At 37.0% G+C, this 14,948-nt stretch overlaps 1 protein-coding gene across 2 annotated transcripts; it reads left to right on the top strand.

Annotated features, from left to right (window-relative positions):
• The first annotated feature begins 9,631 nt into the window (after positions 1 to 9,631).
• klf1 (Kruppel-like factor 1 (erythroid)) lies at positions 9,632 to 14,571 on the top strand. 2 transcript variants are annotated; one of them, XM_022205310.2, is made up of 4 exons: positions 9,633 to 9,983; positions 11,277 to 11,329; positions 11,413 to 12,274; positions 12,362 to 14,571. In XM_022205310.2, the coding sequence occupies exons 2-4, from the start codon at positions 11,282 to 11,284 to the stop codon at positions 12,535 to 12,537; spliced, it is 1,086 nt and encodes a 361-aa protein (XP_022061002.1). In that variant the 5' UTR covers positions 9,633 to 9,983; positions 11,277 to 11,281; the 3' UTR covers positions 12,538 to 14,571. The 2 variants fall into 2 exon arrangements, with proteins under 2 accessions (XP_022060993.1, XP_022061002.1); XM_022205301.2 differs by lacking the exon at positions 11,277 to 11,329 and having other exon boundaries at positions 9,632 to 9,983.
• The last annotated feature ends 377 nt before the right edge of the window (positions 14,572 to 14,948 follow it).

Here is a 14,948-nt window from a genome sequence, read left to right as displayed (position 1 = left end):
TTTTTGTCACATTTTGGACGACACACTAAACTATGACGTTTTTGGTCACATTTTGGACGACACACTAAACTATGACGTTTTTTCTCTCATTTTGGACGACATACTAAACTATGACGTTTTTGTCACATTTTGGAAGACACACTAAACTACGACGTTTTTGTCATTTTTTTGGACGACATACTAAACTATGACGTTTTTGTCACATTTTGGACGACATACTAAACTATGACATTTTTGTCCACATTTTGGACGACACACTAAACTATGACGTTTTTGTCACATTTTGGACGACACACTAAACTATGACGTTTTTGTCATTTTTTGGACGACATACTAAACTATGACGTTTTTTTCTCTCATTTTGGACCACATACTAAACTATGACGTTTTTGGTCACATTTTGGACGACATACTAAACTATGACGTTTTTGTCAAATTTTGGACGACACACTGAACTATGACATTTTTGTCCTTTTTTGGACGACACACTAAACTATGACGTTTTTGTCACATTTTGGAAGACACACTAAACTACGACGTTTTTGTCATTTTTTTGGACGACATACTAAACTATGACGTTTTTGTCACATTTTGGACGACACACTAAACTATGACGTTTTTGGTCACATTATGGACGACACACTAAACTATGACGTTTTTTCTCTCATTTTGGACGACATACTAAACTATGACGTTTTTGTCACATTTTGGAAGACACACTAAACTACGACGTTTTTGTCATTTTTTGGACGACATACTAAACTTTGACGTTTTTGTCACATTTTGGACGACACACTAAACTATGACATTTTTGTCCACATTTTGGACGACACACTAAACTATGACGTTTTTGTCACATTTTGGACGACACACTAAACTATGACGTTTTTGTCATTTTTTGGACGACATACTAAACTATGACGTTTTTTCTCTCATTTTGGACGACATACTAAACTATGACGTTTTTGGTCACATTTTGGACGACATACTAAACTATGACGTTTTTGTCAAATTTTGGACGACACACTGAACTATGACATTTTTGTCCTTTTTTGGACGACACACTAAACTATGACGTTTTTGTCACATTTTGGAAGACACACTAAACTACGACGTTTTTGTCATTTTTTTGGACGACATACTAAAGTATGACATTTTTTCTCTCATTTTGGACGACATACTAAACTATAACGTTTTTGGTCACATTTTGGACGACACACTAAACTATGACGTTTTTGTCACATTTTGGACGACACACTAAACTATGACGTTTTTGGTCACATTTTGGACGACACACTAAACTATGACGTTTTTTCTCTCATTTTGGACGACATACTAAACTATGACGTTTTTGTCACATTTTGGACGACACACTAAACTATGACGTTTTTGGTCACATTTTGGACGACACACTAAACTATGACATTTTTGTCCACATTTTGGACGACACACTAAACTATGACGTTTTTGTCACATTTTGGACGACACACTAAACTATGACGTTTTTGTCATTTTTTGGACGACATACTAAACTATGACGTTTTTTCTCTCATTTTGGACGACATACTAAACTATGACGTTTTTGGTCACATTTTGGACGACATACTAAACTATGACGTTTTTGTCAAATTTTGGACGACACACTGAACTATGACATTTTGTCCTTTTTTGGACGACACACTAAACTATGACGTTTTTGTCACATTTTGGAAGACACACTAAACTACGACGTTTTTGTCATTTTTTTGGACGACATACTAAAGTATGACATTTTTTCTCTCATTTTGGACGACATACTAAACTATAACGTTTTTGGTCACATTTTGGACGACACACTAAACTATGACGTTTTTGTCACATTTTGGACGACACACTAAACTATGACGTTTTTGGTCACATTTTGGACGACACACTAAACTATGACGTTTTTTCTCTCATTTTGGACGACATACTAAACTATGACGTTTTTGGTCACATTTTGGACGACATACTAAACTATGACGTTTTGTCAAATTTTGGACGACACACTGAACTATGACATTTTTGTCCTTTTTTGGACGACACACTAAACTATGACGTTTTTGTCACATTTTGGAAGACACACTAAACTACGACGTTTTTGTCATTTTTTTGGACGACATACTAAAGTATGACATTTTTTCTCTCATTTTGGACGACATACTAAACTATAACGTTTTTGGTCACATTTTGGACGACACACTAAACTATGACGTTTTTGTCACATTTTGGACGACACACTAAACTATGACGTTTTTGGTCACATTTTGGACGACACACTAAACTATGACGTTTTTTCTCTCATTTTGGACGACATACTAAACTATGACGTTTTTGTCACATTTTGGACGACACACTAAACTACGACGTTTTTGTCATTTTTTTGGACGACATACTAAACTATGACGTTTTTGTCACATTTTGGACGACACACTAAACTATGACGTTTTTGGTCACATTTTGGACGACACACTAAACTATGACGTTTTTTCTCTCATTTTGGACGACATACTAAACTATGACGTTTTTGTCACATTTTGGAAGACACACTAAACTACGACGTTTTTGTCATTTTTTTGGACGACATACTAAACTATGACGTTTTTGTCACATTTTGGACGACATACTAAACTATGACATTTTTGTCCACATTTTGGACGACACACTAAACTATGACGTTTTTGTCACATTTTGGACGACACACTAAACTATGACGTTTTTTCTCTCATTTTGGACGACATACTAAACTATGACGTTTTTGTCACATTTTGGACGACACACTAAACTATGATGTTTTTGTCACATTTTGGACGACATACGAAACTGACGTTTTTGGTCACATTTTGGACGACACACTAAACTATGACGTTTTTTCTGACATTTTGGACGACACACTAAACTATGACGTTTTTGGTCACATTTTGGACGACACACTAAACTATGACGTTTTTGGTCACATTTTGGACGACACACTAAACTATGACGTTTTTTCTGTCATTTTGGACGACATACTAAACTATGACGTTTTTGTCACATTTTGGACGACACACTAAACTATGATGTTTTTGTCACATTTTGGACGACATACGAAACTGACGTTTTTGGTCACATTTTGGACGACACACTAAACTATGACGTTTTTTCTGACATTTTGGACGACACACTAAACTATGACGTTTTTGGTCACATTTTGGACGACACACTAAACTATGACGTTTTTGGTCACATTTTGGACGACACACTAAACTATGACGTTTTTTCTGTCATTTTGGACGACATACTAAACTATGACGTTTTTGGTCACATTTTGGACGACACACTAAACTATGACATTTTTGTCATTTTTTGGACGACATATTAAACTATGACGTTTTTGTCACATTTTGGAAGACATACTAAACTATGATGTTTTTGTCATTTTTTGGACGACATACTAAAGTATGACATTTTTTCTCTCATTTTGGACGACATACTAAACTATGATGTTTTTGTCAGTTTTTGGACGACATACTCCACTATGACATTTTTGGTCACATTTTGGACGACACACTAAACTATGACGTTTTTTCTCTCATTTTGGACGACATACTAAACTATGACGTTTTTGTCACATTTTGGACGACACACTAAACTATGACGTTTTTGGTCACATTTTGGACGACACACTAAACTATGACATTTTTGTCCACATTTTGGACGACACACTAAACTATGACGTTTTTGTCACATTTTGGACGACACACTAAACTATGACGTTTTTGTCATTTTTTGGACGACATACTAAACTATGACGTTTTTTCTCTCATTTTGGACGACATACTAAACTATGACGTTTTTGGTCACATTTTGGACGACATACTAAACTATGACGTTTTTGTCAAATTTTGGACGACACACTGAACTATGACATTTTGTCCTTTTTGGACGACACACTAAACTATGACGTTTTTGTCACATTTTGGAAGACACACTAAACTACGACGTTTTTGTCATTTTTTTGGACGACATACTAAAGTATGACATTTTTTCTCTCATTTTGGACGACATACTAAACTATAACGTTTTTGGTCACATTTTGGACGACACACTAAACTATGACGTTTTTGTCACATTTTGGACGACACACTAAACTATGACGTTTTTGGTCACATTTTGGACGACACACTAAACTATGACGTTTTTTCTCTCATTTTGGACGACATACTAAACTATGACGTTTTTGGTCACATTTTGGACGACATACTAAACTATGACGTTTTTGTCAAATTTTGGACGACACACTGAACTATGACATTTTTGTCCTTTTTGGACGACACACTAAACTATGACGTTTTTGTCACATTTTGGAAGACACACTAAACTACGACGTTTTTGTCATTTTTTTGGACGACATACTAAAGTATGACATTTTTTCTCTCATTTTGGACGACATACTAAACTATAACGTTTTTGGTCACATTTTGGACGACACACTAAACTATGACGTTTTTGTCACATTTTGGACGACACACTAAACTATGACGTTTTTGGTCACATTTTGGACGACACACTAAACTATGACGTTTTTTCTCTCATTTTGGACGACATACTAAACTATGACGTTTTTGTCACATTTTGGACGACACACTAAACTACGACGTTTTTGTCATTTTTTTGGACGACATACTAAACTATGACGTTTTTGTCACATTTTGGACGACACACTAAACTATGACGTTTTTGGTCACATTTTGGACGACACACTAAACTATGACGTTTTTTCTCTCATTTTGGACGACATACTAAACTATGACGTTTTTGTCACATTTTGGACGACATACTAAACTATGACATTTTTGTCCACATTTTGGACGACACACTAAACTATGACGTTTTTGTCACATTTTGGACGACACACTAAACTATGACGTTTTTTCTCTCATTTTGGACGACATACTAAACTATGACGTTTTTGTCACATTTTGGACGACACACTAAACTATGATGTTTTTGTCACATTTTGGACGACATACGAAACTGACGTTTTTGGTCACATTTTGGACGACACACTAAACTATGACGTTTTTTCTGACATTTTGGACGACACACTAAACTATGACGTTTTTGGTCACATTTTGGACGACACACTAAACTATGACGTTTTTGGTCACATTTTGGACGACACACTAAACTATGACGTTTTTTCTGTCATTTTGGACGACATACTAAACTATGACGTTTTTGGTCACATTTTGGACGACACACTAAACTATGACATTTTTGTCATTTTTTGGACGACATATTAAACTATGACGTTTTTGTCACATTTTGGAAGACATACTAAACTATGATGTTTTTGTCATTTTTTGGACGACATACTAAAGTATGACATTTTTTCTCTCATTTTGGACGACATACTAAACTATGATGTTTTTGTCAGTTTTTGGACGACATACTCCACTATGACATTTTGGTCACATTTTGGACGACACACTAAACTATGACGTTTTTGTCACATTTTGGATGACATACTAAACTATGACGTTTTTGTCACATTTTGGACGACATACTAAACTATAACATTTTTGTCACATTTTGGACGACATACTAAACTAGAAAAGCTCTCAGAGAGCGCAGACCTCCGCCAAGGATAGTGACATTCCCATGGAACATTGCATTCACATACATTTATGTACGATTTAGAAATTGAAGTATTGTATTGTCTTTTCATGGAAACATAAGACATATATTTTCATGAACAATTTTATTCCATTCTTAATTAATCAACAGGGAGAGAGGAAAACAGGAAACCCATGCAGTAAAGGATCATGAGCTGGAATTGAACCTGCATCTCTGACACAGTTTTGATTACAAATCACCTTCTTAACCAGTTGAGCTATCGGGACACCTTGTTCCACTTTGTTGGAGGACATACTAACCTATGATGTTTTTGTCATATTTTGGACCACATAATAAACCACATACTAAAAAATTCAAAGTGATCCAGAATCCAGGATCCTTTCCGGATTGCCACCAAAATTAAATCAGCTCTTCCTCTTACCATAGTCTACATCCCCTGAAAATTTTATCTGAATCTGCCCAGATGTTTTTGAGTTATCTTGCTAACAGTCAGACGGACAGACAGACAGACAGACGGACAAACAAACGCACGCTGGGTGTCACATAACCTCCTTTGCGGAGGTAACTAGAAATAGTGCAGACCTCCGCCAAGGATAGAGAGGAAAACAGAAAACCCATGCAGTAAAGGATCATGAGCTGGAATTGAAACCTGTGTCTCTGACACAGTTTTGTTTATAAATCACCTTCTTAACCAGTTGAGCTATCTGGACACCTTGCTCCAATTTGTTGGATGACATACTAACCTATGATGTTTTTGTCATATTTTGGACGACATACTAAACTATGACGTTTTTACAGTGTTGTTTGTTCATATATAATTTGTCATATGATCTATATAAAAAAACCCTTCTTTTTTCTTTCTTCTTTATTTAATGAAAACATGGCAGACCTTTGTTTCTACCTACTGACAGTATTTTGTGATTTCTGGGCTGATAAAATGTGATCAGCTCCTCTGTATAAACTTTTGACTGTCAACAAAATTTCAATTCTGAAGCTGGCTTTATCTAGAATTCTAATTTGTACTCTAATAATTAATCCAAATTTGTGCATTTTTAGATATACAGTACCCCCTTTGCATATCTAAAGACACATTTTCTGACAACCTGAAATACAAAACAATATCCTATTATTGTAAGTAATCATCTATGGAAGTTTCATGGTGACTTGTATTACTTAAAATTGTTCCTTTTATTCACTTATCGTGTTTCCTTTTAGGCTGCACAGCGGCGTAGTGGTTAGTGGTTAGCGCTTTCGCCTTGCAGCGAGAAGATCCCGGTTCGAATCCCGGGTTGGGCCTGGGATCTTTCTGCATGGAGTTTGCATGTTCTCCCTGTGCATGCGTGGGTTTTCTCCGGGTACTCCGGCTTCCTCCCACAGTCCAAAAATATGCTGAGGTTAATTGATTACTCTAAATTGCCCGTAGGTGTGAATGTGAGTGTGCTTGTTTGTCTGTATATGTAGCCCTGTGACAGACTGGCGACCTGTCCAGGGTGTCCCCTGCCTTTGCTCAAGTTAGCTGGGATAGGCTCCAGCACCCCCTGCGACCCTAATGAGGATAAAGCGGTGTATGATGGATGTTTCCTTTTAACACAGAAGCCACTGGCCACTAGAGGGAGAGAGGTTGTTTGTTATGGCTGAGTCTTCCATCAAGTAAAAATGGTAATATCCAAACATTAAATATGTGCGTCTTTTACCATAAAATATTTCCGAATTTTAATGTTACATTACATTTAATGTACATTTAATGTTACAGTAGTGATGCCAGATGAAACAAGAGAAAAATAAAATAAATGCAGCTACAAAGGCTCACTTTGCCCAGAGGAGACAACAAGAAATTAATAGCAGTAAACTTCAGTGAAATATTAATAGAAGTATTTTCACAACGTTAAGGCATGTGAGACTGATAAAGGATCACTTGTCAATTGATTTATGGGTGAGAGCAGATACCTGGGACTGTTGGATGAAGGCTGAAACGTCTCCTAGAACAAAACAACAAGAAGCCCAGCTGTCTTCTTTTCAGTTGGAACCATTAAAGGATTGTTCCAGTTTATTTCAGCCTGCTGTGTTTCTCATGATGTGTCTCTGTGCTAACTTTGTACTGTTCAACACTGCTGTGGAGTCTCAGGGAAATGAGAAGCTGTCTTTATCTGAATAACATGAAATGCTCTAAGTCTTATTGTAAGTAAACAATGAAAGTAGTCATCTACAATGAATATTTTACTAACAGGCCACTCCCACTGCAGCTGTTGTGACTGAAAAAAATAATAAAAATTTTAAAAAAAAAGTCCTCCAGAAACCCTTTTTGAGTAATTAAAGGTTCCTCCAGGAATCCACAAGCTTGAAAGTTCCTTGAAAGTCTCTTAATTCTAAGGGATTTAATTGAAAGTGAACCTTCATGTAGCCATAAACAGTTTGTAAATGATCATGTTTAATGTGTTCCAGGCCATAAAGAGGCTGTTCTATGAAAGTGACCACCACAGCGTTGATGCCGCTCAGTGAACGTCTTGTGTTGAGTTTTAGAGAGTCTTTATCTGTGCTGAGCTCGTCATCAGGGATCAGCAGCAGTCAGGCTTCATTATCGGTGTTAAAACAGCAGCCTGGCTTTGCCCTGCGTCCACAGATAAACAGCAGCCAGAATATAATCACCTTTCACACACAGGTCTTCTCAGAAGCAGCTTGTCCTCACCAGGAACAGAGTCCGACCTGTGTGCACGACTTTATTCAACTATTATCAGTAAAAACAAAGGAAGCTCACTTTTAATTGTAAACTGAAACCATTAAAATGAGTCTTTCATGTATATTTGTATATTTATATATGCCATTCAGTTGATCTGTTTACTCTGTTTGTTGTCGCATAATCACAATAGAAGTGTGTTATCCAGGTTTGGAATAAAAAGGAACAAGAATATTTCAAAAATGTTTAGTTGTTGTTAAGACTTTACACCAATATTAGCATGACATGTGGCTCCGCTTCACCGCACATGAACCCACACGCTGTGTGCCACAGCATGCTTTATTAGATAGGGGCCAGTCATCTGATAAGAGCCGATCATCTGTTTACTGCACCGTTACAAGCTGCACGGCTAATTTCACTGCAATTTATAGACATTTTAAGTATTATTAGGTATTTTTTAGTGTTATTTACTTCATTTATCAAATTTTGTTGTTATTTTCAAGTATCTGTAATTACTGTATATATCTTTTTCCCAGTTTTTCTTTTGAATTATAGCTTTGTTATCAATTTACAATTACACTGTTGCTAAGGTTTTTTAAAAAATATTTTATGCAATACTGGTTTAATAACTCCTCTGTATTTTGTGTTAATTTACCCTTTTTGATTTTAGGCAATTGGGTTTATTCTAATTTCTGACATTTTCTGTGATTTATGCTGCATAAATACGACATATATTGAAGTTACCACATATTTTGCATTTGCCAGTAACAAAACAAAATCTGTTTTGTATTGATCTGTAGCTTCAAATTTCGATGCTATAGGTGTGAGCAGTTTAAAATTCCGGATCTAATTGAAATGTGCTTTCCGCATCAACACTTTTGGTAGAATACTGCTTTTTAAAGAAAACATGATGTTATTTGCTGGCCTTCAACTATCTCAACTATTTCTTATTCTTATGTGAAGTTATTACCTTGCAGAATTCTGAAAGTAGCTCCTGGACACAACTTGATTTGAAATTGGTATTAATATGTTGTAATTAGGCAACATTTAGCTACAGTACATTAGTACATTTAAGCTTTTCAGTATTTCTATAAATATACAAGGAGGAATGATAGTTTGATGCTCATTGGTGCTTTTAGAATTGATCTTTTTGGTCTGAATCCCACAGATCAGGAAGACAGTGACTTGATGTGAGATAGCAGTCTTTATATATATATATATATATATATATATATATATATATATATATATATATATATATATATATATGAGACCAATCGTAAAGGATAAAGAAAAAGGAGCCAGTGAAGTAATTCAGACTCACGCTCCACCTCCTAACGGTCAAAACCTACATGAAAAAGCAAGATTTGAAGTTGGACTTGCAGCTGACAGAGATAGACAAGCGAGAGGAGGGAGAGATAGCAAGAGGAGGAATAAAACTAAAAGAAGAAGTTTAGTGAGAACTGAGAGGTGTAGGATGAGAGGCCTGTCTGTTAGCTGAGGGTAAGACAGTCATGTGAAATCAAATTACTAAAAGAAACTAGAAACTTCACTGTTACTGTTATTTATTGCACCTGCCTCCATATCAAAGTGCTTGATGGCTGTTACTAAGGCCGTGCTCCCGTCCTTCAGCTCCTTCTCTGGCCTCTCTCACTCCAGTGACGATATGAAAGTAAGTATCATTCAGATATTTCATTCCTACACAGAAAAACATATTAATTTACCTGAAGATATGACAGTTGGAACCAAAGCAGGAACCTACATATCTTAGTGAACCATAAATTGTATGATCTGTATTATTGTGCTGAATATTTGTACAATCAATAGATTTATGCCTTTATTTAATATTTTGGGACATAAATGTCCAATGACTGTTGTGTAGAATTTAGAAAACTGTTACATCTAAATTGGAGAAAAATTAAAGTTGTCAATAGTTCTCACAAAAAAACACTAAAATATGCACTCCCAAAAGTTATACTGAAATAAAAAATAAATATTCTGAATTCTGAATATGTATGCATGTATTTAGCACTGAACATGCTTGAAGTTGTTGTTTGTGAACGCTCTACTTCCAGTTATTAATAACTTTCTCTTGTTTGTGGCATCTAAATGCAGTTACTGTAAGCTGATTTAAGCAAAAGTGTCTCCTAATACCATTTGAAATTGCAAAGTAACTCATAATCTGAAGATGTGAAGAGAAAAAAATGTTTTTTTTATTTATTCATTTGTATTTAATCTAAGTCTACGTATGTTCTGAAAGGGTTATCAGTCTCTGTAGTTGCTGTTAGGGCTGAAAGTTATGCAAAAACAAGATCATATTGCAATTATTTTGACCGATATTGTGACATGAGTCACACTTTTAGTGAAAATAGTTATTTGTGCATTTATTTTCCACTAAAACAAGTATGAAAATTGTTTTGATATTGTACAATGTACTAAACAAGCATTGCCCTTCATGTCTGGAGAATATAATTTGTAGGCCCAGGCATCTCTGTAGACCCACAATGCTACATTTGTAATCATATGTTACAACACATTTTGCCTTTAATCAAAAATTGCAGCTCTTGCAATTTGTGTACTGTATCTGGTCAATTTGCTGTTTTGATAAACTTTTGTTTAACTGTTCATCCATTGTTTCTTCATACTGGCCACAATGTTCCCTTTCTAAAGAGATTTCATTGTCAGTGACTGGAGATAAAAATCCAACGTATTTGGTCTGTTTAAAAATGCATCTTAAAAGTCAGCTGAATCTAATATGACACCTCTGCATTCTGAGTTAGATAAATCAAGTGTGTGTTTTATGGTACGAAGTTTAATTTCTGTGCTTCCTTAACAAAAGATGTTTATACAATAACACCCATAAATTTCAAAAATGCCCACTTGATTTGGTTTAACAAGACTGCAGGAGTTACTGCAAGGCTTTAGCTGAACTTTAGAATGCTTTTTTTTTTTTTTTTTTTTTTAGAAAGAATGAAGTCTGTGGATTTGACACTTATCAGGAAGGCTCTCCTACAGCAAGTATTAAAAAAAAAAGTAATATGCAAAGTGTTTTTTTTTCACATTGTCCTTGGTGCTAATCACTGTTTTCCAACACTTCCTAGGTGTGGAAATCTGATGGCAGCTCTCTCCCTTTAGAGCCTCCAAGCAGCAAACTGTCACCAAGCAGCTCTGAACAGCTGCAGGTCTCTCAACAAATGGCAGAGGAGCTCCTGGATGATGACAGCCAAGCATCTTGGGACATTGAGTTCCTGCTGTCTGAGTGGCGCACCCCTTCTCCTGACCTCAACCCCTCTCTGGACAGTAACGGCAACAACCAATGGCTCCCACTACTCGACTCAAACAGACTGTATCAAGATGTGGCCCACTTTAAGGACCAGGCAGGGCAGGAGGGTTTGCAGATGAACAGTGGGAGTCTCATGGCTGAGCTCCTGTCACCCCCTGAGACCACAACGGTCCAGCCGGAGCTGCACCACCAAGGTTATAATGACAACCTAACAGGACGAACTTCATTTCCTAACGTACATCATGTAAATCAGTTTGACTTCGCTCATGTAGGAAATATGGAGGCGCACAGCAGAGGAAGCCTCAGTAAGGTCACATCATGGGACTTCAGCCCCTACTACCCCCAGCAGCTGCCCTCCATGGTGACCTTCCCAGACAGCAGGTTCCTCCCGCCTCAGGCTGTGACCACAGACGCCCGACACTACACCTACATGCCCCACTTTAATTACAACGGCAGCCTTTTCTGTGACTACAACCCCAGCCAGGCCGTCGGACATTTGCCCCATCACCCACAGCCTCTGCTAGTCGGACCCCAGCTGCCCCCTGCTGGGGTGGAGGGGAAGCGTGGCAGGAGAGCTGCAGGGAAAAAGAGGCCCGCCATCCACAGCTGTGAATACCCCGGCTGCAGCAAGACCTACACCAAGAGCTCCCACCTCAAGGCTCACCTCCGCACCCACACAGGTAACCAAAATAGCTAAATCTGATCTAGGCATGTGATGTTATGTCATTATTTCTTAACAAGCACCCAACATTTTGTTACATTTTCAGGGGAGAAGCCTTACCACTGTTCCTGGGAGGGCTGCAGCTGGAAGTTTGCCCGCTCAGATGAGTTGACGCGTCACTACCGCAAGCACACAGGTCAAAAACCCTACGAGTGTCTGCTGTGCCAGAGGGCCTTCTCCCGCTCAGACCACCTGGCTCTGCACATGAAGAGACACACCTGAAGCTCAAACACAAACACACAAACTTCTGTCATTTAAACAAACAAGCTGAAACACAGACTTCTTATAACTGAATTTGGAATTCCATGTTGTCATTTTCAGATATTTTTTGTCTGGTTGGGTTTATTTAAAAAAACAAAAAACAAATGAGTCAATTAAAGTTTAAAAGCTTCAACATTTACTTGATATCCACAAATAATAAACACCGTTTCATAAAGTGTCTAAAGATGTGACAGAATCAGACATTTTACCAACATTAGTCATAAATCAACCCTACAGTCGACAGGTGACACAGAGATCTGGCTGGGTGAAGCAAATAGGACCACTGGCTGTATATTAAAGACGGATATGTGACTTCACCCATCGGTTTGTAAGCAACTATTTTGAATCCTAGAGTTTGGAATTTAGCCGTCAACATGTTGGTCTCTGGAAACCAGGCAAACGAGGGTCGAATCCGACTAAGAACTTGAGCATATTCCCTATGTTTGAAAGTTGTCAACCACTAGGTAGCCACATCCTAAATAATACGTTGCTTTACTGTCAAATCCTATTCAATATATGACCAGAATTTACAAAATGAACACCATGCTGTATTCAAGGATACTTAAAACTGGCAAACGAGACCAGAAATCCTTTCAGAAAATATTTACTGAGACAACAAATCAAGTGACAAGTGGTCTCATTGTCTTATAGACTTCTGTGGAATGTGGTGCTTTTTTTTGCATCCAGAGGTGTCGCCCCCTGCTGGTTGTTACAAAGAATGCATGTTTAAGACACTTCTGCACCAGCTTTATTTTTCAGACTTGGAGGCTACATCCACCTCAAGCAATGATGACCAACAGGTTAAAGGTAAATTAGCTAATAAGCTTCAGTTCCACTCATTCAGATATTTTTTCGTTTTCAAACCAGCAGCTTTGCAACCAGACCAACACTGACTTAAGTAACATCATTTGATTTGGCAATGTATCTGATCTTGTCCAGCTTTATCCAACTGTTTCCTATAAGAACAGCAGCACTCCTCAGAATCACTAAACAGATTCTGGTGTTTAAAATGAGTGTATTTCTTTCAGTCTGATAGTCACATAATTCTACATTAACCCAAATGAACATTGCCTCAAGACACAACACCGAGACTTATTAAAGTTAAAGTGTTCAGACTTGCCTATCACACAGATTTATACATTTAGGGACCTATGTTGCTGTAATGATTTTCCTTTTAACCATCACAGCAACATGTGTGACTCCAGTCCTGAACTTACTTGTAAACTTAGACACAAACCCAAAAATCAAGTCTTACTTACTTAACCAACTGAAAACCTGGCAACCAGCGAAATATCTTCACTCTGAAGGTGTAAAAATCCATCCCCTAAAAGTGTGGCTACTTTACAATGTCCAGTATAAGATCTTATACCTATATTATGCAACTAGACGACTGCCATATGTTAACATATACAGACATGACACATATTTACATATAGCATAATATGCTATATGTAACATGACTGCTCTATGTTTCTTAAATTGCCCCCAGTGGCGTGATAAAGGCCACCTCGACAAACACTGTACACACTGTGGGCATCTATACAGCGGCATGTGAACACTAACAAAAGACCTACCAAAAAGTGCACGTAGCATGGGTTGTAATACAACACACAATTATATATCCAGCAGAAGCTCACAGCTAACTCATGAAAGTCACGACTGCTGAGTAACAAAGCTTTAAATATGCCATAAAGTGTGTGCTGATGTAGATTTTTCTATTTTTCTGTGTTCAAGGGTTTTAATTTAAGAAAAACATGCATGTGTGCCTTTTTTTTTCTCCTCAAGATGTTTTAAAGCTGTACATAATTTGCATCTCTCTTGCTCACTGTTTGTTATCATTTTAAAAGTAGCAACATATTTATTACCATGATCTTTTATATTAACAGAAAATACTATAATATTGTACAGGGTTTAAATGTTTTCACGAATGCTTTAAGGTCTGCCATGTATTGTTACCGACATTGTAATTCCAAAAATAAATTCAATTCAATTCAATTCAATTCAATTTTATTTATATAGCGTCAATTACAGTCAAATTGTCTCAGGACGCTTTACAGAACCCATATGCCTGACCCCCAGAGCAAGCCCAAAGGCGACAGTGGCAAGGAAAACACCCTTTTAACAGGGAAGAAACCTCGAGCAGAACCCGGCATAAAGACTTCTCATGCTGTAAAACTACTTCTCGGTGTAGCATGATTTATCATTTGTTTATTATTCTCCTTTAAATTGCTGTGTCACATTCCTACAGACATAATAACAGATTAGTTGTTGATTCTAAAGTGGTTGTAGGTCAGTATCCACATGCATGGTTGTCAGTTTTTTGTATTAGGCCTCAGAGGGATCTGTAACTTGACCAGGGTGTACATCACCTT

The sequence above is a fragment of the Acanthochromis polyacanthus genome, chromosome 3, assembly GCF_021347895.1.
Source record: "Acanthochromis polyacanthus isolate Apoly-LR-REF ecotype Palm Island chromosome 3, KAUST_Apoly_ChrSc, whole genome shotgun sequence".
NCBI lineage: Eukaryota > Metazoa > Chordata > Actinopteri > Pomacentridae > Acanthochromis > Acanthochromis polyacanthus.
This window is presented reverse-complemented; position numbering and strand designations above follow the sequence as displayed.

Bases quoted from the DNA above. Each gene is read 5' to 3' on its own strand.
- klf1 (XM_022205301.2), top strand. From the start codon at position 9,909: ATGGCTGTTACTAAGGCCGTGCTCCCGTCCTTCAGCTCCTTCTCTGGC. The intron at 9,984-11,412 runs GTAAGTATCATT...AACACTTCCTAG, and splicing joins ACTCCAGTGACGATATGAAA to GTGTGGAAATCTGATGGCAG. The intron at 12,275-12,361 runs GTAACCAAAATA...TTACATTTTCAG, and splicing joins TCACCTCCGCACCCACACAG to GGGAGAAGCCTTACCACTGT.